This window comes from Orbicella faveolata, unplaced genomic scaffold, assembly GCF_042242905.1.
Source record: "Orbicella faveolata isolate gen_17 unplaced genomic scaffold, um_ofav_v1 contig_15, whole genome shotgun sequence".
NCBI classification, from domain to species: Eukaryota; Metazoa; Cnidaria; class Anthozoa; order Scleractinia; family Merulinidae; genus Orbicella; species Orbicella faveolata.
The window spans coordinates 9,218,055-9,242,180 of record NW_028301542.1 but is presented as its reverse complement, the minus strand read 5'-3'; the positions used below and the strand labels follow the sequence as shown (position 1 = coordinate 9,242,180).

The following is a 24,126-nucleotide window of genomic DNA, read 5'->3' as shown; positions in this document are numbered from 1 at the left end:
TTTGTTTTTTACAATAACAAGACCCTAAAATGGTCAAAAACCGGGAATAAATGAGGGGAAAAGACGCCGCAAACTTGTCGTAAACAAAGATAAGTGAATTTTATTCAAAATGACGCGAACATTGTCAATAGCTTTTCTCGCTTTTTTGATTGGCTACTTAAAAAAGTCCATGAAATCTTATTGGTTAAACAGCTGACAGTTTGACAGCTGAAAGTTGAAATTGAAAGCTTGATTAATTAAAATTTTATCCCTCTGTACTCTTATTGATGATAAAAATAAGCCAATCAGCGCGCGAGAAATTAGACAGTTACTGTAAAATATGCAGTTGAGACATTACTTGGATGGGCGGTGACTAATTGGTTACCCGGTGAGCGAAGAGTAGCATCGCCATACAATGGGTTCGAAATGTATGAAAGAAGTTCAGTTGAAGATGAGGAGCTGAAGCAGCTGGTCATGACTCAGTGGGAGATAGAAACCTTACGCCAGTATGGTGGTTGTCCAGCGGCACTCCGCTGTAGTCGGTCGGTCAGCGGCGTTCATTGTTGTATAGAAGCCCGCGCGATCAGTCTTCATTCGTCCGCCATCTTGGTTGTATCTAGTTCTCGTTACGGGGAGATTTCGCTTGCATTAAAGATAAAGCTTACAGTTCGTCGGGGCCTAGTGTGTGTCCATTTAGACTACTGGCGTGGTGGCAGCGGTAAAGATTCGAATCATCACGTTCCCGTCAGATCCAACGCACTTTATCGACAGATTCGTCGGGATTCCCGAGCAGCCAAGAGTCGGTTGTCGATATCGTCTTCTTCCGTAAGCTGCGATGTCTTCTAACAGAGCCCCCAAGCAGTGGTGCTTCTCAAAGAACGAAACTTTAACCTCCTTCGAGAGTTGGAATCTTCTCTACACCTTGTCTCTGGACGCCAATTTCGCGCCATTTTTGGGCGAAGGGTCGTCGTGGCTGAAAAAGACTAGGGCGAGCCCGTTACGCGGTTACACGGATGATGGGGAGTCGGTTCCAGCTGCTCGAAGGCGAACTGCTACCCAAAAGGTAAACATGCTCGAACTCATGCTAGGCCAGATTGCAAATTATTGCCCAATTATCTCTCGTAATACGATTGTCAAGAATTCTACTTGTATTGGGGACATATGGCAGACAATTAGACTTCATTTCGGATTCCAGACTACTGGGGGTCACTTTTTAGACCTGGATGACATTCATTTGAACCTCGATGAGCGCCCGGAAGATCTTTTCCAGCGTCTTGTGGCTTTTGTGGAGGACAGTTTAATTAAACCTCACACCTTGCTCCACCACGGTTCTGTTCTTGAGGAGGAAGAGGAATTGTGACCGACGTTAGAGAATTTTGTTATTTTAACGTGGCTGAGATTGATTAACCCTGCTTTACCTAAACTTGTTAAACAACGATATGGAACTGAACTTCGGTCTCGTACTTTGGCGTCCTTAAAGCCTGAGATCTCCCAGGCGCTGGACTCACTCCTTGATGAAATCCGTTCTGCTGAAGACACAAAAGTCATGCGTACAGGAGCCTCATTTGCCACTCAGAAGTCCTCTTTTCGGAGGGGTACACCGACCTACAGTAAGTCGTCTGCGAGGTTCCCGGGACGCTCCTCTCAAAAGGCGAAAGAATGCCCCCTCTGTAAACAAGCTGGCCGCGCTTCTCACAGCCACTTTTTAAGCGAATGTGGGTTCCTTCCTGAACAGGACCGTTTGTACCTTCTGAAAGCTCGTCAGATTGGTTCAATTCTGGATGACGACAACGTTGAGTTAGACCTTTTGTCAAGTAATGTTGACCCGCCACGTCATCAGAATCTGGTTGAGCAGAGTGATCCATTTACGTCTGATGCATCCAGGAGGGTCCTCGTACGTCAGTCCCCGTACATTGACACGTTTTTCGGCCGTCATCAGGCTAGAGTCATTATTGACAGCGGCGCCACAGGTAACATGATCAGGCTCTCCGCTGTACAGAGGCTCGGTGCAGAGATTTGGCACAGTTCACAGTCAGCTCATCAAGCGGATGGCTCCTCTCCTTTGAAAGTCCTGCGGGAAACTCGCCTGAGCCTCACCCGTGGGAGTCATTCGTTTCAATTTGAAGGTCTTAATGTGGAGAATCTGGACGTAGATGTCTTGGCTGGTACTCCCTTCATGGAAGCGAATGACATAACCATTCGTCCTGCCAAACGCCAGGTCATCCTTGGGGATGGTACCATCTTCACCTACGGATCTGTCAACCATCCTCCGACTCACAATGCTGTCAGCAGTGCACAAGTACTGCGTGCACCCTCTTCTTCTACCACTGTCTGGCCTGGCGACTTTATAGAAACAGTTCTCCCGGAAGATTCCTTACCTGATGCTGAGTACGCTCTAGAGCCTCGATTTGACGCCACTAACGCCCGTTCGGCCAAATTCGTCGACATGTGGCCGCCTCCCTGTCTCATCAGAAGCGTCGCTGGTAGAGTGCGTATTCCTAACCTCTCAGATAGGCCTTATGTCCTGAAACGAAATGAACACTTTTGCCAGGTCAGCCCTGTCTTCTGTCCGTCTACTCAGGATCAGTCTTCCAACCCAGTTGACAACCTTCCGTACCACAAGGTGTGTTCAGTCTCAGTTTCAGAGTCAAAGTACTCCCAGGGCGTGGCACTAGACCCCGACAACCTCCTCCCTCCAGAAATCACAAGCAAGTTCCGTAACCTTTTGGTCCAGTACGACTCCGTCTTTGATCCAGCAATTACCGGCTACAATGGCGCCTTTGGTCCCCTTCAGGCAAAAGTAAATATGGGCCCGGTAGAGCCTCCTCAGTGTAAAGGTCGCCTCCCCCTGTACGGTCGCGATAAACTTGTCAAGCTCCAGCAGAAGTTCGATGAATTGGAAAATCTTGGCGTGTTCCGTCGCCCCGAAGACATTGATGTTTCTGTCGAGTATCTTAACCCGTTGTTCCTGGTCAAAAAGTCGTCGGGTGGCTTTCGTCTCGTCACTGACTTCGCAGACGTAGGTCGTTATAACAAACCCCAGCCTTCCCTGCTCCCGGACGTGGATTCTACCCTACGCTGCATAGCCCAGTGGAGACACATCATCGTCTCAGACCTAACCAGAGCCTTCTATCAGATCCCTCTCGCCCGTGAGTCCATGAAGTACTGCGGAGTCGCTACCCCATTCCGGGGCGTACGCGTTTATGCCCGGTCGGCCATGGGTATACCTGGCTCGGAAACCGCACTTGAAGAGCTCATGTGTCGCGTCTTGGGTGACCTCCTCCAGGCTGGTATCGTAGCCAAGATAGCAGATGATCTGTACTGTGGGGGCAACAGCCCAGACGAGTTGCTCCGAAATTGGTCTTCTGTTCTCTAAGCTCTCCATAAAGCTAGCCTGCGCCTTTCGGCGTCGAAGACCATCATCAACCCCAAAACTACTTCCATCTTGGGTTGGACTTGGTCCCAAGGCACTCTTCGCGCCAGCCCTCATCGCGTCTCAACACTGTCCTCCTGCAGTCCTCCCAATAAAGTTGGCGGCATGAAGTCCTTTATCGGTGCGGTCAAGGTCCTTGCCCGCGTTGTTCCACATTGTTCTGCTCTATTGGCCCCCCTTGACGAGGCTGTAGCCGGGAAACAGTCCCAGGATGACATTGTCTGGTCCGAACATCTTACTGAAGCCTTCAAGTCTGCTCAAGCTGCCGTGGCGTCTAGCCAAACAATTACTCCCGAAGCCAGATGACCAGTTATGGATCGTAACCGACACTGCTGTCAAGAGACCCGGCATCGCCGCCACTCTCTACATCTCGCGGGGTGACAAGCTAGCCCTCGCTGGTTTCTTTAGTGCAAAGTTGCGTAGTCACCAATTATCCTGGTTACCGTGCGAAGTTGAAGCACTTGCGATTAGTGTTGCAACAAAACACTTTAGCCCCTACTTAATACAATCTAAACACAAGGCCTGCGTGCTCACCGACAGTAACCCTTGTGTCCAGGCCTGCGAGAAAATGTGCAGGGGAGAGTTTTCTGCTAGCCCGCGAGTGTCGACTTATTTGTCAACTGTCAGCCGCTTCCAAGCCAACGTGAGGCATGTTGCCGGTGCTGCGATCCTACCTTCTGACTTTGCAAGCCGCAATGCACCGGACTGCGTTGATCCTTCTTGTCAGGTGTGCAAATTCATCACCCAAGCTGAGGAATCTGTCGTCCGACACCTATCTGCCCAGGACGTCCTATCTGGTCAGAAGAACCTCCCTTTCACAAGTCGAAAAACTTGGTTGTCTATCCAATCTGAGTGCACGGACTTACGTCGAACGCATGCCCACTTAATACAAGGGACTCGTCCTTCCAAGAAGCTTACTAACATTAAGGACGTGAAAAGGTACTTGTCTGTCGCCTCTATCTCCAGTGATGGCCTCTTAGTCGTGAAAAAGACTGAGCCTTTGGCTCCTTCGCGTGATTGTATCGTAGTGCCCAGACAGGTCTTAGATGGTTTATTAACCGCCCTACACCTCAGGTTGTCTCACCCATCGTGTCTCCAGCTTAAGAATGTTGTCAGCCGCTACTTTTACGCCCTTGACCTAGACAAGGCCATAGAGCGCGTTTCTCTTGGTTGTCATCCTTGCGCTGCACTTCGCCACGTCCCCCACGCTGTTATAGAACAGTCAACTTCTGATCCTCCAGCAGCAGTGGGTGTCTCCTTCGCAGCCGATATCCTGAAGTAGTCTCGCCAACTTATTTTGGTGCTCCGAGAGTGCGTTACCTCCTATACTTCGACCCTCCTCGTGGTAGACGAGAAGCACGGGACCTTACGCGATGGGTTAATCCAATTATGCGTCGGCCTGCGACCCCTTGATGGGCCTAACGCTGTCATTCGGTGTGATCCAGCGCCCGCCTTCAGAGCTTTCGTGAATGACCAAGTCCTATTGCAACACAAGATTAGCCATGAGATAGGTCGCGTGAAGAATCAGAACAAGAACCCTGTCGCTGAAAAAGCAATCCAAGAGTTGGAACACGAACTCCAGCGGTTGCAACCGGAAGGTGGCCCTGTCTCTCCTAGGACTCTGTCCGTAGCCACTGCCCACCTGAACTCAAGAATCCGCTACCACGGCCTATCCTCTAGAGAAATGTGGACTCAGAGAGATCAGTTTACCAACTCTCAGATTCCCGTAACAGATCAGGCGCTAATACGCGAGCAGCATCTACAAAGACTGGTAAACCATCCCCACAGTGAAACGTCGAAAGCCCCGCGTAGTGACTTGCGCAGCCCTCCTTCAATAACTGTTGGTGACTTAGTTTACCTCTACTGTGATCGTAATAAGTCCCAAAGTCGTGACCGATACCTCGTTGTCTTAGTGGACGGTGAGTGGTGCAATGTTCGCAAGTTTGTTGGCTCACAGCTACGAAACGTTTCGTACCGTGTGAAGAAGAATGAGTGCTATGAGGTCGCTCCCATCCGAGTACACACGCCCTGGCGCCCAGTGAAGAAGAGTCCAGCAACTGCGATCTTGACATCGGTGTCGACCAGAGCCCTCCTATTGATGATCGAGGACTTCCTAACGACGAGGAACCTTCCCCAGAAAGCCCCCCGTTACCTCCACCTGCCCCAGGGATCCCTATCGAGTTATCGTCCCCACCTTCCGCTTTTGTCCCGGCAGAAGATGTCCCGAGATACGGTGAGGATAGCCAACCCGGTTCGCCGGATAACGTCGAAGTTATACCTGCCCCCTCTCCAAGTGTTAGCCCTGCAGTGAACAAACGTCCAACTCGGCAACGGCGTCTCCCGCAACGTCTTCAGGACTATGTAGTAGAGTTGAAGTAGCCCGGTCGATTCTAATCCTTTAGCCGTAGCCGGACAATTCTAGACATTTAGCTGTCTCTCAGCCTTTGTTTAGTTTTTTTTCCCTCTTATCTGGTCCGAAACTTTAAGACTGCTCTTCATACAGTACATTTCTCGTACATAACCTGTGTGTGTATTCCATACCGACTTATCGCCTAGTGTTTCTTTGTTTGCATGCTTATTTGTTTAAGAAGGAAAAAGAAGCCACGCCAGTAGGCTGGTTGTCCAGCGGCACTCCGCTGTAGTCGGTCGGTCAGCGGCGTTCATTGTTGTATAAAAGCCCGCACGATCAGTCTTCATTCGTCCGCCATCTTGGTTGTACCTAGTTCTCGTTACGGGGAGATTTCGCTTGCATTAAAGATAAAGCTTACAGTTCGTCGGGGCCTAGTGTGTGTCCATTTAGACTACTGGCGTTAGGCGTGGTGAAGCTTGCAAATCCAACCCGTTCGATTTAGGACAAGCGAGCATTGTCACTAATAGAAAGACAACCTTTAAGAGTGCGAGTGAAGACGCGTGTGTCAGGTCTACTTTGGAGAGAAGAGAACCATCTCCACCCAACAATTACGAAATGGCAAAGAGGAGACTGCAATCCCTAGAGAAGACGTTTGAAAGTTGTCCCGAGATCAGAGAGAGATATGCAAAGTCAATCCACGATGACATTGAGAAGGGTTACGTGAAGAAGCTGAGCGAAGAAGAAGTGTAGTGCGATAGTAACGTGACTTGGTACTTGCCACACCGATTTGTCATCAACCCCAAGAAACCTGATCGTCTCAGAAGAGTATACGATGTATCGGCAAAATTCATGGGACAAAGTTTCAACGATAAGATCTAGACAGGACCAGATCTTCTGTCCTCTCTTTTTGGAGTTTTCCTCAGGTTTTGCGAAGGAAGAATTGCAATGGCTGCTGATGTGAAAGAAACGTACCATATGCTTCGTCTCCCTGATCGTGATAAGCCAGCGATGAGATTCTAATGGAAAGACTATTTAGAAGAAGTACCAAGCGTGTATCAGTTCGAGAGAACAGTGTTTGAAGAAGTGCCTGCGCCATCCAGAGCGAACTACATTATGAGGCGAAATGCTGATGAGAATGGGGAAGATTTACATGTACCTCTGTGTGTGAAAGCAGTCTACAAGCACTTTTACATGGATAATGGCCTACCATCAACAGATTCTCGCGAGGAATCTATTAAAATGCGGAAGCAGATGACAGAGTTGTTGCGCCGTAGAGGTTTCCGCCTACACAAATGGCTGACAAATGACCCAGACATCTTGACAACCATCCCGGAGCAAGATAAATCTCCACGATTCCTCGAGCCGCGTGAAGATAAGTTACCAAGAGACAGAACTTTGGGCGTCGTTTGGGATGCCCAGGAAGATATGCTCCAGTTTACCGGACTGAAGGGGGATCCAGATACCACGAAGAGGAAAATCTTGAGCCAGGCATTCTCTGTTTGGGATGCGCGAGAACGCCTCCTCCCATTCTCAATTAGAAGTAAGATCATCCTGCACAATCTGAATCGTTTGAAGTATGGATGGGATGACGAGTTGAAAGAAGCTGATCTTCGAGAGTGGCGTGAATGGCGCAAGGAAGCAGAAAAACTTGACGAAGTGAGAACTCCGAGAGCTCTACGTCAAGAGCAGAAACCTATCCGAGAGACTGCACTTCATGTAGTTTGCTACGCTGGCCAGGATGCCTATGGCGCGTGTGCGTACCTAAGACGAACGTTTACAGATGACACAGTAGAGTGCAGTCTTTATTGCGGGAAAAGGCCGTGTTGCCCATTTAAAGTCACAGTCTGTCTGCGGACGGGAGTTCATGGTAGCTCTAGTTGCTGTGCGATTAACTGAAACACTGGTAGAAGAGATGGTCAGAAATATAGGGAAGATAACCACAGCCCTACATTGAATCAACCAGACAAGTTCCACTTACAAAGCATTCTTCGGAAACCGGGTATCTGAGATTCACACAATCATGAGCAATCTCGAGGCCACACTGGGGGGGGGGGGGGGGGGCGGGCGCAGTGAGTTGGAGATATGTGCCGACAGAGGCTTATCCTGAAGATGACATCACCCGGGGACTAAGTCCTACAGAACTTGGCGCAGGCTTTGGTTACAATAGGGCCCGGGGGGGGGGGGGAACTCCGATATGAAATGGACGGGGATGCTCGTCGTCTCGCTTAGGGGTGTAAATTTCGGATTTTGGTCTCGCTTAGGGTGTTCTGGGCAAAATTTTATTATTTTTAGCCGTCAAGGTCTCGTTTAGGGTTGCACGCGAAGAAATAACAAAAAAGAATTTTGATTCTTTATATTTACTCGGTTCATATAAACAATAAACTACTTGTAGGCAAAAGTATTCGATGATAAGGTCTTTGCCATCATTAAAAGTCATTGTACTTTTTATTTGTCTGTATTATAAACTGGTCTCTTTTAGGGGTCTGTATAAGCTTCGGCCACGCCCAGATTGGTCTCTTTTAGGGGTTAAATTCAAAATTTCCGACGAGCATCCCCGTCCATTTTATATGGGAGTCCCCCCCCCCCCCGGGCAATAGGGGAACCAAGTTTCTGTATAAATCAGCAGAGCTCTGGCCAGAAAATAAGATTAAGGCACCTTGCCAGAACGATAACGCGAAAGAAAAGAAGACGGAAAGATGGGCTGGTGCATCTCAGAAAACAAGGTGCTGTTAGGGTGGAAGAAGTATTCGTCTCTGACCAAACTAAGAAGAGTTACAGCTTATGTGATGCGATTCGCAAAGAATGCAAGAGTTAAGAAAGAAGCATGTCTACTTGGAGCACTTACGTCGAACGAACTGAGAGCTGTCCAGAATTGTCTAGTAAAGAGGGCGCAAGTTGAGTCTTTCGTCGACGAGATACTGTGTCTTGAGATCGGCCAGGAGATCCACAAGAAGAGTGGAATTAAATCTCTTGATCGAAGGATGGAAGATGGATTCTCAGTTGTTGGTGGAAGACTGCAGAGAGCACAATGCCTACCATACAAAACAGGACATCCCAAAGTAATTGACTCACCATGAGCTTGCACAGTTGATCATCGAGGAAATGCATCGCATCTACCACCACCCGCCAACTGAGCACTTGCATAATCAAATTAGGCGCGTTGGATCATCCATGGTCGTTCGCGAAGTTCAAGTTTAACTACTGTTATCGAAAGACATTTAGTTTTAATGATGATTTTTTTCCCCTCTTGTCTTTATTTATACATTGCAGGGTTCCAGATACGTTTTCAAGGTATGGTGCCAATGAGGAATTCCAGTGGGTCAATTTCCAATGCTCCCACCAAATCATCATAAATTTTCTATTAATTTGCCGGGTCATGTCGCTGACCTTGTCGGGTTTTTGACCCGAGACCCCCTGGAACACTGCATTGCTTAGTGTAAATTTACAAAAATTTAAGTATACAGGAATTCACGGTTACCACACACATATTTACACAAAAACACGCACACACGATACACTGTATCTACTTTTAAAAGAAAAAACCTGGGTCACATGGTTTATGTAAGAGGCTGCGAATTAATGCGTCTAATATATAGATTTAGGCCAGCCTAAAAGCGGAGCTCCTCAGTTATTTTTCGGAATGTTGTTACTAATGAAAATAATCCAACATGTATGAGGTAAATTGCGAATGATTTAATAGTTTCAGCCGGAACTAGTATTACTTCAGCAGATCGAGGTGTAAGATGGTGTGATTATGAAATATAGAGCCACGATTTCAAGGATTTCTGGGAAGCTACCAAAAATCTTGATCACATAACAGAACTGTCTTCTGTGCTTTTTGGTGGCATTTCTTGTTCTTTCCTACCTTATTCAGAAAGACAAGGCATTGTCATTAATCATTATATTCTTCCTTAGTTAACATGGGGACTCCCACACAAAAGAAGTTTACACATTTTTGTTGTTGTGGGGACTGATTGAAATGCAGTGGTTACAATATACTCAGTCCCTGAATCTCTACCAAATGAAATCTCACAAAAATACCAAAACAGTATACATATGTGAAAAGTTGGAAAGTTTTGTTTTCTAACTTGTCCCCAAAGATACATTTCGCCATCTTCACTATTGTATGGAGTCTCCTCCTGCTGGAAGGGTTTGCAATAAGCAAAATCACCCTCGCATGAATGGTAATTACGATATTTTTTTTTTTGCTGATCATGAATACTTGCATAGGCTTCTAATAATAATTTTATTATTCAATTTCAATGTGATTTGTTCTTTTTCTCGACTGGCATTGTGGACTACAAGAGCTGCGATTGGGTTCCATTGATTAATTTTGCCATGATTAAATTATACCAAGAATTATCAGTGAGCTAAGAGGAAGTTATATTATGTACATGTATTTTGTCTGCACTACACAACCAAATGCACTCAAAGGTTATGAGGCATAGGTACATTTGTCAGAAGAGCCCAGCATATCCAAGATATGTTTTGATTGACACATCAATTAAGATAATTTACAGCAAAATGGATAAAAAAATACATCAATATCCTACATGCACCAAAGCCAGACATGGGGTTATAAGGCAATCGTTTAAACAACAGATTGAAATAATTTATAAATTAGAGAACACTATTTCTACAACAGAATGGAACAAATTAACCTTATCGGACATTGCGAATGGCAAGGCTGTCTGTAGAATGTCACAAATTTCTCAACCCTTTCTTTCTACAAAAATGCTAATCCTGCAACTTTGCTTAAGACCCAGTTCTCCATTTCGTGTTGGCAAAATATCAATTTATGCCATGTCCAATGCAGATTATCACAAAATTGATTTAAAAGCTCAATAAATATCATTTTAAAGCCAAAAAGCCAATTATTTAAATAAACCATGAGTAAATTATCTCTAAGAAAAACTGATTAAATTAACAGGCACTTAAAAATAATTAGTTAATATGTGTTTCTTAATAATGTAATGCAGTGTATCTGTCACAATGTTGCAGCTATGATATTACTACAAACAGGATGGGTTGCAGAACTGAACCTCCAAGTCAGTTTATTCAATGAACTTGGTGCAGAATTTATAATCCCATCAAGTTGTCTGTAAATACAGAGAAACCAAACAAAGCATTACAATCATAAGTAATGAATTACTAAACTCTTTTACATGTACTGTATGAACAGTGTATGTTCCATTAATATTGGGGATCTCTCAGAAGCTGCATTCATGATAAATTAATTTGTTCCCAGATGCATTTGTTTATAGAACTTTTCACAAATTAATATCTCTGTCATAACAGTGACCTCTGTGTTCTCCAACAATTAGCACACAAGAAAAATACACTCAGTAAGATATTGTTTACAATAAAAATCAATGCCTATAAGCAATCATAAGGACCTTAAATTTATATTACCTCAGAAATATCTCACCAGGCCATGGCTGCTTTGAAAATCTTTGATGTTTTAATACAGGCTCCCCATCTGTAACCTGTTCATATATTGACTGACAGGAACAGGCATGTAATTCCTTTCTTTGATATACAGTGTACTTCATTGTTAGCTGTTTACTGAGTGTTAGTAGTGAATCAAATGCTAGGGGTTGGTACTCCAACTTTCACTGTGGCAGGCTCTGCCCTGAGATACAAAGCAAACTTACATAACTGTTATGAACTTCACCACTTGCTTTCGAGAGCAAATGCAATTTGCTTCAAACAAGCAACTGGAACATTGAGGGTTACAACAATGTGCACAGTCCCAATCACAGGGTCATCCAGGCTGTTTGGTTGTACATATAACTGTACAACTGTATATGAGTTCAGCTTCCAGAAGAAAATCAGAGTTTGTCAGGATAAATACTGATGTTCTTGCCTACTCAATGAATGAATGTGCAGTTCCAGAAGATATTCACACCCAACACCCATTCACGGCCAGTCTTTAGAAATTCCAAATTAAAGTATCAGGAATCAAGAGCTCTAATAGAGAAAAAACCTCCATGTGGGGTATGAATCTTTTCTTGAAGAAAACAATGTCTGAGAAATCATTAATTACAAAATAATGTTTAAGAAACATCTTACCTTTCAGAGAATTTTGTAATCTACACTGTCTGGCCAGTTCATATACATGTATTTGACAAGTTGACACTGGGCATGTTTGTAAATTTGTGCACTTCAACATCACATTACTATGTAGTAGCACTGGCCAACTAAAAACAAACAGCATAATTTGGTTAATTAATATACACTGTACATTATTAGGTTGAAATATTGGTGTAGATTGTTGCACATCAACAGATACAGAAACTATTTGCACCTGAATCATAATGAGTGAAAAATCGTGCATGAGACATTTGCATGTACATGTAACAGCCCTCCACCTCAGAACCATCACAGATATGATATGATATTTTTAAACTCTCTGAAATTTCAGATTATTCAAGATTAACATATGCACATACATCATCCGGGGCAACCCTAAAACACTGAATTTGGAAACCGAAATCCGGAATCCAGAATCTGGAATCCAGAATCCGGAACCAAAAACCAGAATCTGGAATCCAGATATTATGAATGATGATAGAAATAATTCACTTCAGCAATGTCTAATAAATAAATATGAGCAAAAATCATTTTGTTGTTATTTATTTTCTTGGCTTTACTTCAGCCACAGACTGTAATTGCTAAAAAATTATTGACTAGTTCTGAACAACCCTTAGCTATATATCTGGCCCCGTTGTTCAAAAGCTGCATAAAGCTATTCATTCGGTACATCACTATCCAGTCAGGGTTACTGATTTTTTGGGTGGATAGAGTTACTCATAGCCTGCGAGCAGGCTCTAGTATCTGTCTCTATTGTCTGAGCAGGCTAAATAGGTGTCTAGTGTTTTTCTGCATTGGCATGTCACCAAGAGCCTTCATGCGGCTTTGCCAATCACACCCCCAGCCCAAACATGAGAGCCTGCTCATAGGCTAAGTTACCCATCTTTTGTTCAAGCTGACCCTGGTGAGAGCCCGGTTCTTGTCTAGATCAAATTGCTCTGAGAAGACTGGTGAGCAGCACATTAACAACAAGCTATTATAGGCTATTGCAGTGAGTTTCTGGCAGTCTTTTAGCATCTTTGAACAGCATGTGGTCTGATCTGTCAGCAAGTGAGAAGCAGACGGAAGTAAGTGTGCAGCATTTCTACAAATTGTTTTAATATGATGGCTGCCAAGAATATGAAATGCTGATTTGTCACAGTATGTGTGGAAATTGTGTTAAGCTGGAATTGGTCTTGTATCTGTTGGAAAAATCAAATTTCATATTTAGACCAGACGGGTAAGCCCTTGGACTTCGAAATTGGGGGGCGTGACCGTCAATGTACAGGGGGCTGCCACTGATGGATATCCTGTTCTCTATGACATTTTCTATCTTGTTCAGTATGTACTAGACATAAAGGATAAATTTATACTTCCGGTAAATTGAAGATCACTTATTAAACAAAATGGTAATTACCAGAAAGCTTATTTTAGACACTCTCGAGGTGCTTGGAATAAAATTAAGATGCACTTTACTGAGATTCTCATAATCATAGCCCTCACTAAAAATAACGGTTGCACAATTTCAACAGACAGGGAATTTTTGTTTCAAAAAAGGTTAAGTTTGAGGTCCTTTTTACTTGGCAGCTTACCTTTTACAGTCGAAAAGCTAAGCAAAACAATTTTCGCATACTTGAAGAACTTATTTTCTTTGATTTGCGGATTCCGGTTTCCAGTTTCTGGATTCCGGTTTTTGGTTCCAGATTCCGGATTCAGGTTTCTGGGTTTTAGGGTTGCCCCATATTTAACATATTGTTTGCTTCACATTCAGTTTACACATGGCTGTTATCCAGCATAGGCAGACTTATAAGTTTTCCTTCAAAAATATATTGCAACAACTATTGCATCTTTCGTTACCTATTCTTGTGATGAAATGACACAAAATTCAAGAACAAGAAGTCATAAGCATAAAACTAACTTACATGGTAGTGCTTACAGTTCCTCTTACCGTCTGCATATGCTGTCCATAAACTGATGCTGCCTGGACAATGTCCTCATTATTTTTCTCATCACACCTTTTAAAACGTCACTGTTATATAATTTGTCCTGAAAAAGCAATACATGAAATGTTATGCCTTTGGCACTCACCAAATGCCTTTACAAGATGTATAATGTACACCATATCAACATTCACAATTCTCTTTACTTTCATTGTAACTCTTTTGTGTCATTTTCCCTCACTTGAAGACAGGACTTCCACATTAGGTTATAATTGCCTCTGGAATCTCTATGAATTCACAGGGAGTGATAACAATTAAATCATGACTAATTTTAGAAAAGGAGGCATTCAAATGTCAGATTTTAATGCTAAGTTTATACAGTAACTTTACATTACTCTTCATACATATATATAACCTCTCAATTATTGCACCTATAGACAGAAGGTGTGCTGGGGGAAGAAATGTTCTAAACTCTCTGAACTTTTCCCCCTTACCTGTAATAGGATGACTATTATGAACTACAGTTTGTAACCAACACCAACATCAGGTTATGTATACACATGTATATTTGTTGTCGTCTGTAATCATAAAAAAATAAAAATTTAAAATCCCCCATAAAGTTCACACTCAATAACACTGCTACATGTAGCGCTGTTACTGGAAATCAATTTAAGTGAAACTGTTGAAACAGCTCTGCCAAAATTTTTCCTAGCAGTTAAGGCAGGATAACAGAATATACATGTAGCACACAGCAAAGGCTAGAGATACACACATGTTAGTTAGCAGTTAGGATTTGGTGAGCTTCTGTGCTGTAGGTATGGTGGAAAATAATAGATTATCAGAAATGAAGGTTCCTGAGACATTTTGACAGCACTGAGAGGAATTAATATATAAATTCACAAAAGAAGGAGAAGTTCTTGCCCTGTCCAGTTCTCTGTAATAAAAATATCATTTACATGAGTCATTTATAATATGTGGTTTGTGTTTAAAGCCGATATAATGCACACTCTGATTCGCCAATTCCAGTGCATTATTTACATTTACATGGTATACCTCGGTAAAACCATAAAACATTGCGTGGGACTAAAATAAAAAATATAAAAAATAAAAATAAATGCCTAATTCATAACAATTTAAAATACTCAACACTAAAACGAATGTAGTTCTTTACTTGAAAATTATTCTCCCGTAATGCCCATGGGCCAATTACAGGCAGGCTAAAAAGTCCTAACACAAAGTAAAAGGAAATTAAGAAAACTATTGCTTTTTTCCGGAAAATTGTAGCGACTGAAGACAATGATGGAACACTCTGAGAGTGCATTCTATCAACCTGATGAGATAAAATTTAAGGAGAATAGAGAATTCACGAAGTTATATCACAAACAAATTGGTACAGGACAGGAGAAAGGAAACTGTACAGCCAGGAAGAAACTGAAACTTTCTTCGACCAGCAAAAAAGTATGCATGCACAACAAAGAAAACAGTCAGTGACATTCATTTAATAAGTTAGTAGATAAAAAATTAGTGTGAAGAAGAGAGTAAAGAGAGAGAGAGAGTGGAGATAGGAGAGCACTCTCTCCAACTAAATTGTGTATATATGTATGTAAAAGTTCTTCTTAGTACTCAGAAATGGTCAGGGCAAGAACTTCTATTACACTGTTCAATTTACCGAGTCAATTAGTACTATCTCACTTTTTTGGAACATTTCCATATTAAGTGTAAATACCGCATTGGGGAATAACCTCTTATTAACAAAATACGGTCCATGTACCCCCAACCAAAAGCAATGGCACAAATAACATGAAATAGCCAATCAAAATCAAAGCAGAGCTTCATTTGCAGACAGGATTGCCATGCATAATCGTCTACTCGACATTTTGGACTATATAAGCATTTCACCAAACCGAACTAATTGGACAGACAACAAAATAAAACGAGGAAATCTACATTATAAACACAAGATGCATATCACTACATCTGAGCTCGAGTATCAACAGCAAATCCCTTTTCAGTGAACGGTGACCGAATAAAAGAGAGGGTAAAGAAAATTCGTTTAAGCTTGCGGTGTTAAAGTTGAAAAATTATTCACGCTTAAATTTGAATATTACTGAGAGTCTGTATTTTTGCCGACGGCTTAATTTAGCTATGCAGTCATTTCATTGGCAGTAGCTTTACCAGTCTTCAACCAATTTAACCTCGGAATTCACAAAAGCATTTCGCCAAACCGAATAAATTGAACTAACAAAACGAGGAAATCTCCATACTTTGTAATCACAATATGCAAATATTCACATAGGAACAAAAGTAAATTTAGCAAATCCTGTTCGCTTCGGCTTAAAATGGTTTGTAGACCTTTCTTGGTTCAGTTTTCAACAACAGAAGAACAAATTTTAGCAGTCTACGAAGCGGCAGTGCTAACTAAATCAGAGAAAACTTCAAAACTCGCCCGGCCGTGTTTACAAGTACGATTTTGGTTAAGCTTATTTTTAGATGTGACGTTATAAGCTTAAATTGACGACGAAAATCGATAGAAAACATAATTTGTTTACAACTTACAGCAACCTCCAAAGCGACCCACGTGTTATTGTTTAGAGAAGAGCGAAATTAAAACGGTGCAATTTTTAAAATCTCTTACAGCATGGCTTCAAATAAGGAAGACTTTTAATGGATTCCAATTGAAAATAAGCTTATATCGCCGAGGAAACTTGTTAATTTTCATACCAAACGTAACAACAAAAGTCACTTACGACAAGTTGGCAATTCAGTTCGGCCAGTGTAAATCTTCCAGGCAGAAACTTGCAGCAAAAGTTGTGAAGACTAAACTGAAGTTATATTTTCGATAGATCAACGAATCAACCACTTCTTTCCGCTACGTTTAGTGTTTTGCAATTTCTCTAAAACACTCGGGTACGTTTGATTTCTCTAATGTTCATCACCTGACCAAATCAGGTGACTTTTGAATTTTCTTGCACGGCTGCACAGCATCACGTTCGCGCGAATTTTGAACTTGGCCATGGGGAGTTCGGTAGTCTTCTGAATCAATTTGTCGGGTACTTTCGCCTCCTTTCTATAGCCCTCGTTAGCTTTGGTTCACGGCATTGTTCGGTATTATTTCACCTCCTTTCTCTAGCCCTTGACTAGCTATAATTCACGGCATTGTTCAGTACTGTTTCGCCTCCTTCCCCAGCGCTGGCCCGCTCAGTCTTTTTCGCGATATTCTTCGCTACTTCTTTGCCTGTTAATTCTTGCTTTCTGTCTTTTGCTTCAGCGCAACCCTGTCTTAAAAATATTAAATCAACCTCCGCTATCGTTTTTCTTTAAAAATCCCGCCAAGAAAAATGGCGTTCACCCGCTACCAACTGAGGGTGCATGTCTCTGTCAACCTATTAGCTGGAGTATGGCCGCCATCTTGCGCAACTCCGTCGTCGTCGTCGTCGTCGTCGTCGTCGTCGTCGTCGTCGTCGCCGTCGTGCGTACGCGCCCACGAGCAATACCGCTAGCCATGATAACCATGGGAAAATCAATTCATGGGTTTCCTTCAGGGGCGGGGCAGAAGACTCCTGAAATTTTCGTATAGGCATCATCCAACAAAAAATGACGTCACATCCGGTTTAAACTGAGCTTCGCGGCTCGTTTCAGAAAGCGAGAAAATGGCGTTTCGGTTACTCACCATTTCCCTCTATTTGTAAACCATCAGTTTCGTTTCATTTTATATTGAGTATGGAAGGATGTTGCAGACACATTACTTCGACTTTTGAAGCAAAAATTTCGGGAAAAGAGAAAAGTTTATTATTGTTTTGAAGCAAAATAACGGAGAGCCTTCCGTCATCGTCGGGCGTATTTTACACATTTGCAAAACTGGTGTTGTTCCGACTTTTGGTTCTTGTTGTTCGTGATTTAGTGATAACAATAAGTGCAATAGCCTATAATGTTAACAACAACCTGGATGAAGTATTGCTGGCCATAGTTTGCACTGTGTACTACGGGAACATAATTAACAGAAGCCGTTTAGCTCCGAAAGTCGCTGTCACCAGAGCTTTTGTTGCTCTTAGCTCACGTGTATTGGTAGAAGAGACAAGCTGGATCGCATGCTGAAGGTCAGTATCTCACATTCCTACATCTCTCGTTGAAGATTGTTGTTTTCAGTAAGATACAGTACATATGTATCGGTAGTTTGGGGTCATCAGTCTCTTTCTCTTTGGTGAGTGCTTTTAAAACGCCCAGTAAAAACTTGATTCACGACATGGAAACTTATGCCTCGCTGGATCGAAATTCGAGCAAGATTTTTAAGTTCTAGTCCTCTTTAAAAGTAATTAAATCAATTATTCAAATCCAAGCCATCAGAGGGAATCTGCCATTGAAGCTGCCCTAAGTTAAGGTCCTCTTTATAGACCTTCCCCTTTGAAAATCGTGGGGGTGTTCTTTGAGGCAAAACAGGTCCCATTTGTATGGTCTCGGGTACCCGGGATAACCCTCCCCCTGAGGCAACTTTATCAAGTGCTTGTATGAGAAAATGTAGCCCATGTAGGCCGAGTAAAAGTTGACCCTGCATGATTATTCGTAACTCTTATTGAATAATCAAATGTGCAACTATCCCTCTTTGTTTAAGTTTCCCTCACTCATTTGATCAGAGTGGGTTTTGCTGAGTTAATTTTCTCTTCTTTGATACAAATTGCTGCTTTAAATCTTAAATCTAGGCATTACGTGACACTCGCCATGCTGAGAGTTGTTCCAGTTAGGCGAGCCAAAGTGTTTGTGTATACTCAAAGAAAAGTTGTTGGTTACTTTAGCTGCCAAGGCGAGTCAACTTGCCCACCTGAATTGTCTCACCCCCAAGTCTGGTTCGTCATCCTCGTGTAAACGGTTGGTTGAATTTTGCAGAGAAATAAGTGAAAAGTTAGCTCTGCCAGGGTAACTCGGGGAAAGGGTTGTCTCTGGTACACAAGAGCCATTCTATTTTATTTCCATTTTCCCTCTTCCTCTTCCAACTGATTATGCAAAATATACTGTCCAAACTCTTTATGGGTACTGGTGTTTGAGAGTGTCATCTTTATCACTACTGTGGAATGTACCTCACCATACAGCCACCCCTGTTAACACAGCCACCTAGTTATTATGGCCACTCTATTCTGGCTCAAACAAAAGCTCAGTCGGTCATTTTCTTATTTATTAATTATACAGTCAGATTTTTGTGACCTGTTGGTGACCAGATTAACAGAATTCTGGCACATTGTAGGAGTAATTTATATACAATTTACAGCAAGCAACAGGCATCATTTTGTTAGTGAAGTCCCCTGCATATATGTAACTCTTGATTATTTTGAGATTTTATCTTTATTATGTTATCAAGGCAATAATATTTTGATTCCTGCCCCAGCGGTAGGGGGGGGGGGGGGAACTCTCCTCTATGTGCTATATACAGCTGTGCAGCCCCAAAGGGTATGGTTATTCAGCCGTTTTGGTCATAAATACTCTAGGGTAAGGCTTTTGCCCTCTAGTCTTTAATTTGTTATGTTTTTTAGAATAAGCTACCTCAATTTTCATCATTATTGATAAGACCATCAACAAAAGTCCTTCAAAACTTATGTTTAGGGCAACTGTAGCAGTCACAACAGTCATAAATGGGGTAGGGAAAATCACAGATTATGGTCATAAATAGGTTGAGTTTAACTTTTGTGAAGAGGGCTGCACTGACCCCCACCCAAGTTTTCTGGGATGTACAAAACACATTTTCTTAGCAGTTACTACAGCTGTCTTGCTTTAGTAAATCAAAATAGTACTTGCTGCCAGGTACTTTATAGAAGTATAACCCCTCCAGAAGCCTTCACAAAGTACATGTAATATCTGGTGCTAACAATTTTTTTTTTTCGGCTGATTAAAATTTGGTATTAAATTGTACTGAACTGGTGCAGATTTAATATACATTATATTTTGTCACACTTAGTTCACTTATTTTAAGACTACTCAGCAGCAACTAGTACCTCTTGTATGACCATGCAGTAACAGTATATTCCAAACAAAAAAAAGGTACATGTATATGTATTACTATCCTGCCTGGAAGAGTGTGTAGAGAGAGCACACAGTGCAGTGCCCTACTGTTGTCTTTTGTTAGGTATAATAATCTTAAATTTAGAAGACTCATATTGATCTTAGAATTCACAAAAAAGTTGTTTTCTTGACAACTCTCCTTTAGCTGTGTCACTTCATAATAAATTAGCAGTTTGGTATGTTGTAGCATAGAACTTTAATTAATTAAGTTATCACACCGGTATCACAGAGGTCATGGGTTAGAATCCAGTTCACACCTAATTTTTTTTTCAGGCTATAATTTCACCTTTGCTTAAGTTGTGTATAGTACATGTATGTTGTAATGATCAGTCATGTCTTTATAAGTTGATCAATGTATATATGTCCCACTGACTTATACTTCAACATTTTATCTTAAAGTTTGTTTATTTGTTTTATTGTGTGGTTCTAGAAAATGTCCATACCCACCCCAAGGAGATTATTGGAAATTCCAGGGATGGGGAGGGTCTCAAAAGCCAAACCTTTTAAAGAAAAGTATTAATAAAAATTGGAATTTCCATAGGGATGGGATGGGGAGATCTCTATTTAATAAATACATAAATAATATGTACAGACCCATTATCTGATGTGAAGACTGTGCAATATATCCTGGCCAACGAGTTGCCAAGGTGTAGCTTCCTTGTTATCAATTTCAAGTACCAAATTAAAGAAGATCAGCATGTTAGATGGGAGAGGGGAATTTTTCAAAATATCATAAACTAAAAATATGTATATTTTCCAAACTCAATCATGTTAGTAGTGTTAGTGTCTATTTATTTATTTATTTATTTATTTATTTATTTATTTATTTATTAATGAATACCTGTGAAGAGATAGTCGTACATTCTTGCAAATATTCTGGGAGTCTCCCACATACCATTTAGATCATCCAGTCCCCCAGGAAAGTTATGAAATTTATTGTCCAAGTAAACTACTGAACCATGGGCTCCAGTGGGGACAGTGCTATTATGATGCAATTTGCAGATGTGCTACATAATATGAGCTTAACAGTTTTGTTACCATGGCAACAGACTGCATTTCAGACCTTCTCTAATATTCTAGACTTTCTGGCCACCTCATGGCCTTGATTAATGTTTTTCAAGCTGAAAATCACTGCATTATTGAAACTGGGTTAGAGGGGACTGGAAAAGATTGAGTTGCCAATTGGGAACATATTTTTATAGCCATATTAGTGTGTTGCCTGTAGAACTATAAGGCTACCAAGTTTCAATGATCTCTGCTGTATATATGGTCTGCACTTGATGTAATATTGGGTTTGGTGTATGACATCATCAGTCCTCTCATTTGCATATATTTTACACATTTTAAACTTAAATATCTTCAGAATTAATGCAAATATTTGTTAAGATAAACAGCATTTGTAATCTATAGTGGAATTCTATTTGATACTCCTAAAAATTCTGAATCAAGGGGTAAACATTTGATGATAGTTAAGCATGCCAAATCATTGAGTTGAATTTGTGCCGCTGACATTTACATGTACTGTAAGGTGTTGAAGAGGATTTTGCAGGGGAATTTGGTGTGTTTATTGAATTGCCAGAGGTTGGTTGGCTGGTTTTGTTATTGCTTTGTCATTATCTTCCATGTATTTTTTTTTAAAAGCAGAGTGGTTGGTGGCAAAAGCAAAACTGGCAATATTCTCACTTACCCGTGTTTCTAAAGTCATGTTTTTAGGTTTTTGTGGTCAATCTATTAGTAGCTGCACTGTCTTAAATTACAATAGAAAAGATGTGATATTAATTATGTAAGTTATACTTTGGTATCATTCATACCAAAATTATAGTATTTTCTGGTTCAATGTTTACCTCTGCATTAATTTGATTAAACTACTGTAGTTTATTTTTTAATGGAATTTAATTCTGTCAATAGGGAGGTGGGAATCTGAGAACAATAGTAAACTAGACCAACAAATATACAGAAATCTACCACCATTGCTTTCATGGCTGAGTGGAGATGAATCTAAGTCAGACCAAAATTAGAAAAAAATTACTGATTTATTGGAGGGTTGAAATGAGATCCTGGCTATGGGAGAGTAGGAATTGGGGTTGAGGGGGGTGGGTGGTGTGCTTGTGAATTTAAGGACCTCTCTGAAAGTGAAAACAAACTGTAGGTTTGAAAAGTTTAAAGCGGAGTTAAAAATTATACTTTAATATATCTTGTTTATTAAGGTGGTAATGAGCATAATACCCACTTAGGGTGAGTCATTGACACATTGACATAATTTATGTTTGTCTTTTCTTAGGTGGTTACCTCCTGGCATATACACCCCACACAGGCATACAATGTTATGATTAGATGATGTAACCTGCTTTCCCATGTTTAACATACACGTAAGAGTATTGATCAGTGGACCAGTGTACAAGTGTGATTTCTCTACTGATAATGAGAATTATAATAAAGATACAAAGCCACGCTGGTGTGATTTATTTAATTATTCCTTAACGGTAAAGTGAACCAGTTAAACCAAAGGTTGCACTCTGTAAGATCAGGTGTACAAAAATTAAATAGAAAATTTCACTACATCAATTTTATTAATTAAGTATACTTCTTTGCAAAATATAGTTGGTATTTTGTTGTACTGGTAAGAATATAATTCGGAAATTTTTTATGGGAAATGTTTCCATTTAAAAATGTAGCTCAGATGCCACAACTATAGTTCTCCTTTCTGTGGTGTTTTCTTTTGTGGTGAATTGCGCAAACAAATTATGTTGACCTACATGTAAGTTAAAAAAATATACAAGTAGTAGCTCTTCTGAAAAAAAAGTTAATTTGTTGTTTCTTCCTGTTCATTTTTTCCTTGAACATTTTTATTTTCCTAATAAGTAGTTTAGCTAGCCATAAAAATGTTTTGTTGTCTCTGAGACCATTTTCAAGATAAAAAAGTGATTTGTATATAAAATTTGAATTTTTTTTTTGGGGGGGGGGGGGTGGGGACCTTTTCAGAATTTCCCTAAAAAGATCACAAAGTACAAGGGAAGAAGCAAAAATAGAATTTTAAGTGTTAAAACATATGTTTTCATCATCAGTTTGGGCCTCTCTGTGAAGCTGCATAGTATACTTGAGGATCATGTTATACCCATTTTAATTCAAAATACAAATGGAAACTTGCATTGACAATCACTTAATCTCTTGGCACTGTTTTGTTTTTTAATAATTGCCTTTTTTCACAAAACAATAATTTGAACATCTTTGTTTCACACGCTGGGAGGGGGGGAGGGGTATTCTACAAAGTTTTAAATGGAAAGGCCTTATCTCAAGGTCCATTACCCCTTACCCTTTTGTATACATTTGTACCATTTTGATAGAAATGGCACCTCTTTTGTCGACCTTACATTGCAAAAGGATAAATGTACCCCTTTAACACACCTATTTAAGAATACTGCATCCCTTTTCTATTCCCTTGGAAAGAAGTTAATAAATAATATTATGGAATCTCTTCATTCTGGCTCAGGAGAGTAAATGAGAGCTTTTCAACAACATTTTAGAACCAGAAGAATGGAATCCCTAAATGACAGATTTTCCTACCCTTTCATACACCTCAACTTGTGAAATCCCTATCATTAAGTTTATACCTGAAGCCTGAAAAAGGTACTCATCGTGAGCTGAGCCTCCCCATATAGGTCATTACAGAGAGCCTTCCCACATACACAAGTCAGGAACTCTTGACAAGTACTGTAAGTAGATGCTGGCTTTAAGACTGGTCTGAGCCAGCTTCTTCAGTTTTTTAGCACAAACTTGTTACTCTCTGTCAATTTCTAGTACAAAACCATTTCTTTGCTGACCTGGTCCAAGTTCACAGACACTAGCATCACTCTCACGACACTGACTCTATCAATGTCACTCACAGTCTGATTCTTCAGTTTCACTGCACCATGCCTCATCATCACCCATCATTGTTAGACATGAGTTCATTAGCTTGTAAAATTCACCAGTCTCACTGTTGCTATTGCCTGTTCCCAGACTTCCTTTTATGGCTAGGTGTAGGGGCATGAAATTTCACTACTGTTTACGAGCAATTTGTTTAGATGGCATATTGAAAGTGATGAATTACTGAAAATTGTCAGTATTGCTAGTGTTCTCTCGTTTCCTTAGGGATTGAAATATCTTGACGTAAGATTACAAAGAGAAAGCACACTGAACTATAATGCACAATTTTTTAGTAACCGTTCAAAATGGGTTGCCAATATGACAGGGACTAATAGATGAGGAACTTGGTCTGCAAACAGGGCAAATGAGAGGGTTTGAAGAAATTAAAGGTGCATGCT

General features: G+C 41.2%; 1 protein-coding gene, 2 long non-coding RNA genes and 1 pseudogene across 6 annotated transcripts; 3 read left to right on the top strand and 1 right to left on the bottom strand.

Annotated features, from left to right (window-relative positions):
* Window positions 1–483: 483 nt before the first annotated feature.
* On the top strand, window positions 484–6,184 carry LOC149113456 (uncharacterized; annotated as a pseudogene).
* A 2,274-nt stretch (window positions 6,185–8,458) lies between these two features.
* LOC149113455 (uncharacterized) lies at window positions 8,459–8,839 on the top strand. Its single transcript, XM_089288519.1, has one exon. The coding sequence runs from the start codon at window positions 8,459–8,461 to the stop codon at window positions 8,837–8,839; it is 381 nt and encodes a 126-aa protein (XP_089144645.1).
* Window positions 8,840–9,435: 596 nt separating this feature from the next.
* LOC149113454 (uncharacterized) lies at window positions 9,436–17,128 on the bottom strand. Of its 4 annotated transcripts, none has more exons than XR_016206809.1 (4): window positions 16,522–17,128; window positions 14,269–14,352; window positions 13,783–13,880; window positions 9,436–11,962 (listed from the first exon to the last, which is right to left on the bottom strand). It is a non-coding gene; the product is annotated as an uncharacterized LOC149113454 (long non-coding RNA). The 4 variants fall into 4 exon arrangements; XR_016206810.1 differs by lacking the exon at window positions 16,522–17,128 and having other exon boundaries at window positions 9,436–10,861; window positions 11,175–11,962; window positions 14,269–14,923; XR_016206807.1 differs by lacking the exon at window positions 16,522–17,128 and having other exon boundaries at window positions 9,436–11,394; window positions 11,835–11,962; window positions 13,757–13,880; window positions 14,269–14,917.
* A 258-nt stretch (window positions 17,129–17,386) lies between these two features.
* On the top strand, window positions 17,387–22,272 carry LOC149113453 (uncharacterized). Its single transcript, XR_016206811.1, has 2 exons — window positions 17,387–17,871; window positions 22,104–22,272. It is a non-coding gene; the product is annotated as an uncharacterized LOC149113453 (long non-coding RNA).
* The last annotated feature ends 1,854 nt before the right edge of the window (window positions 22,273–24,126 follow it).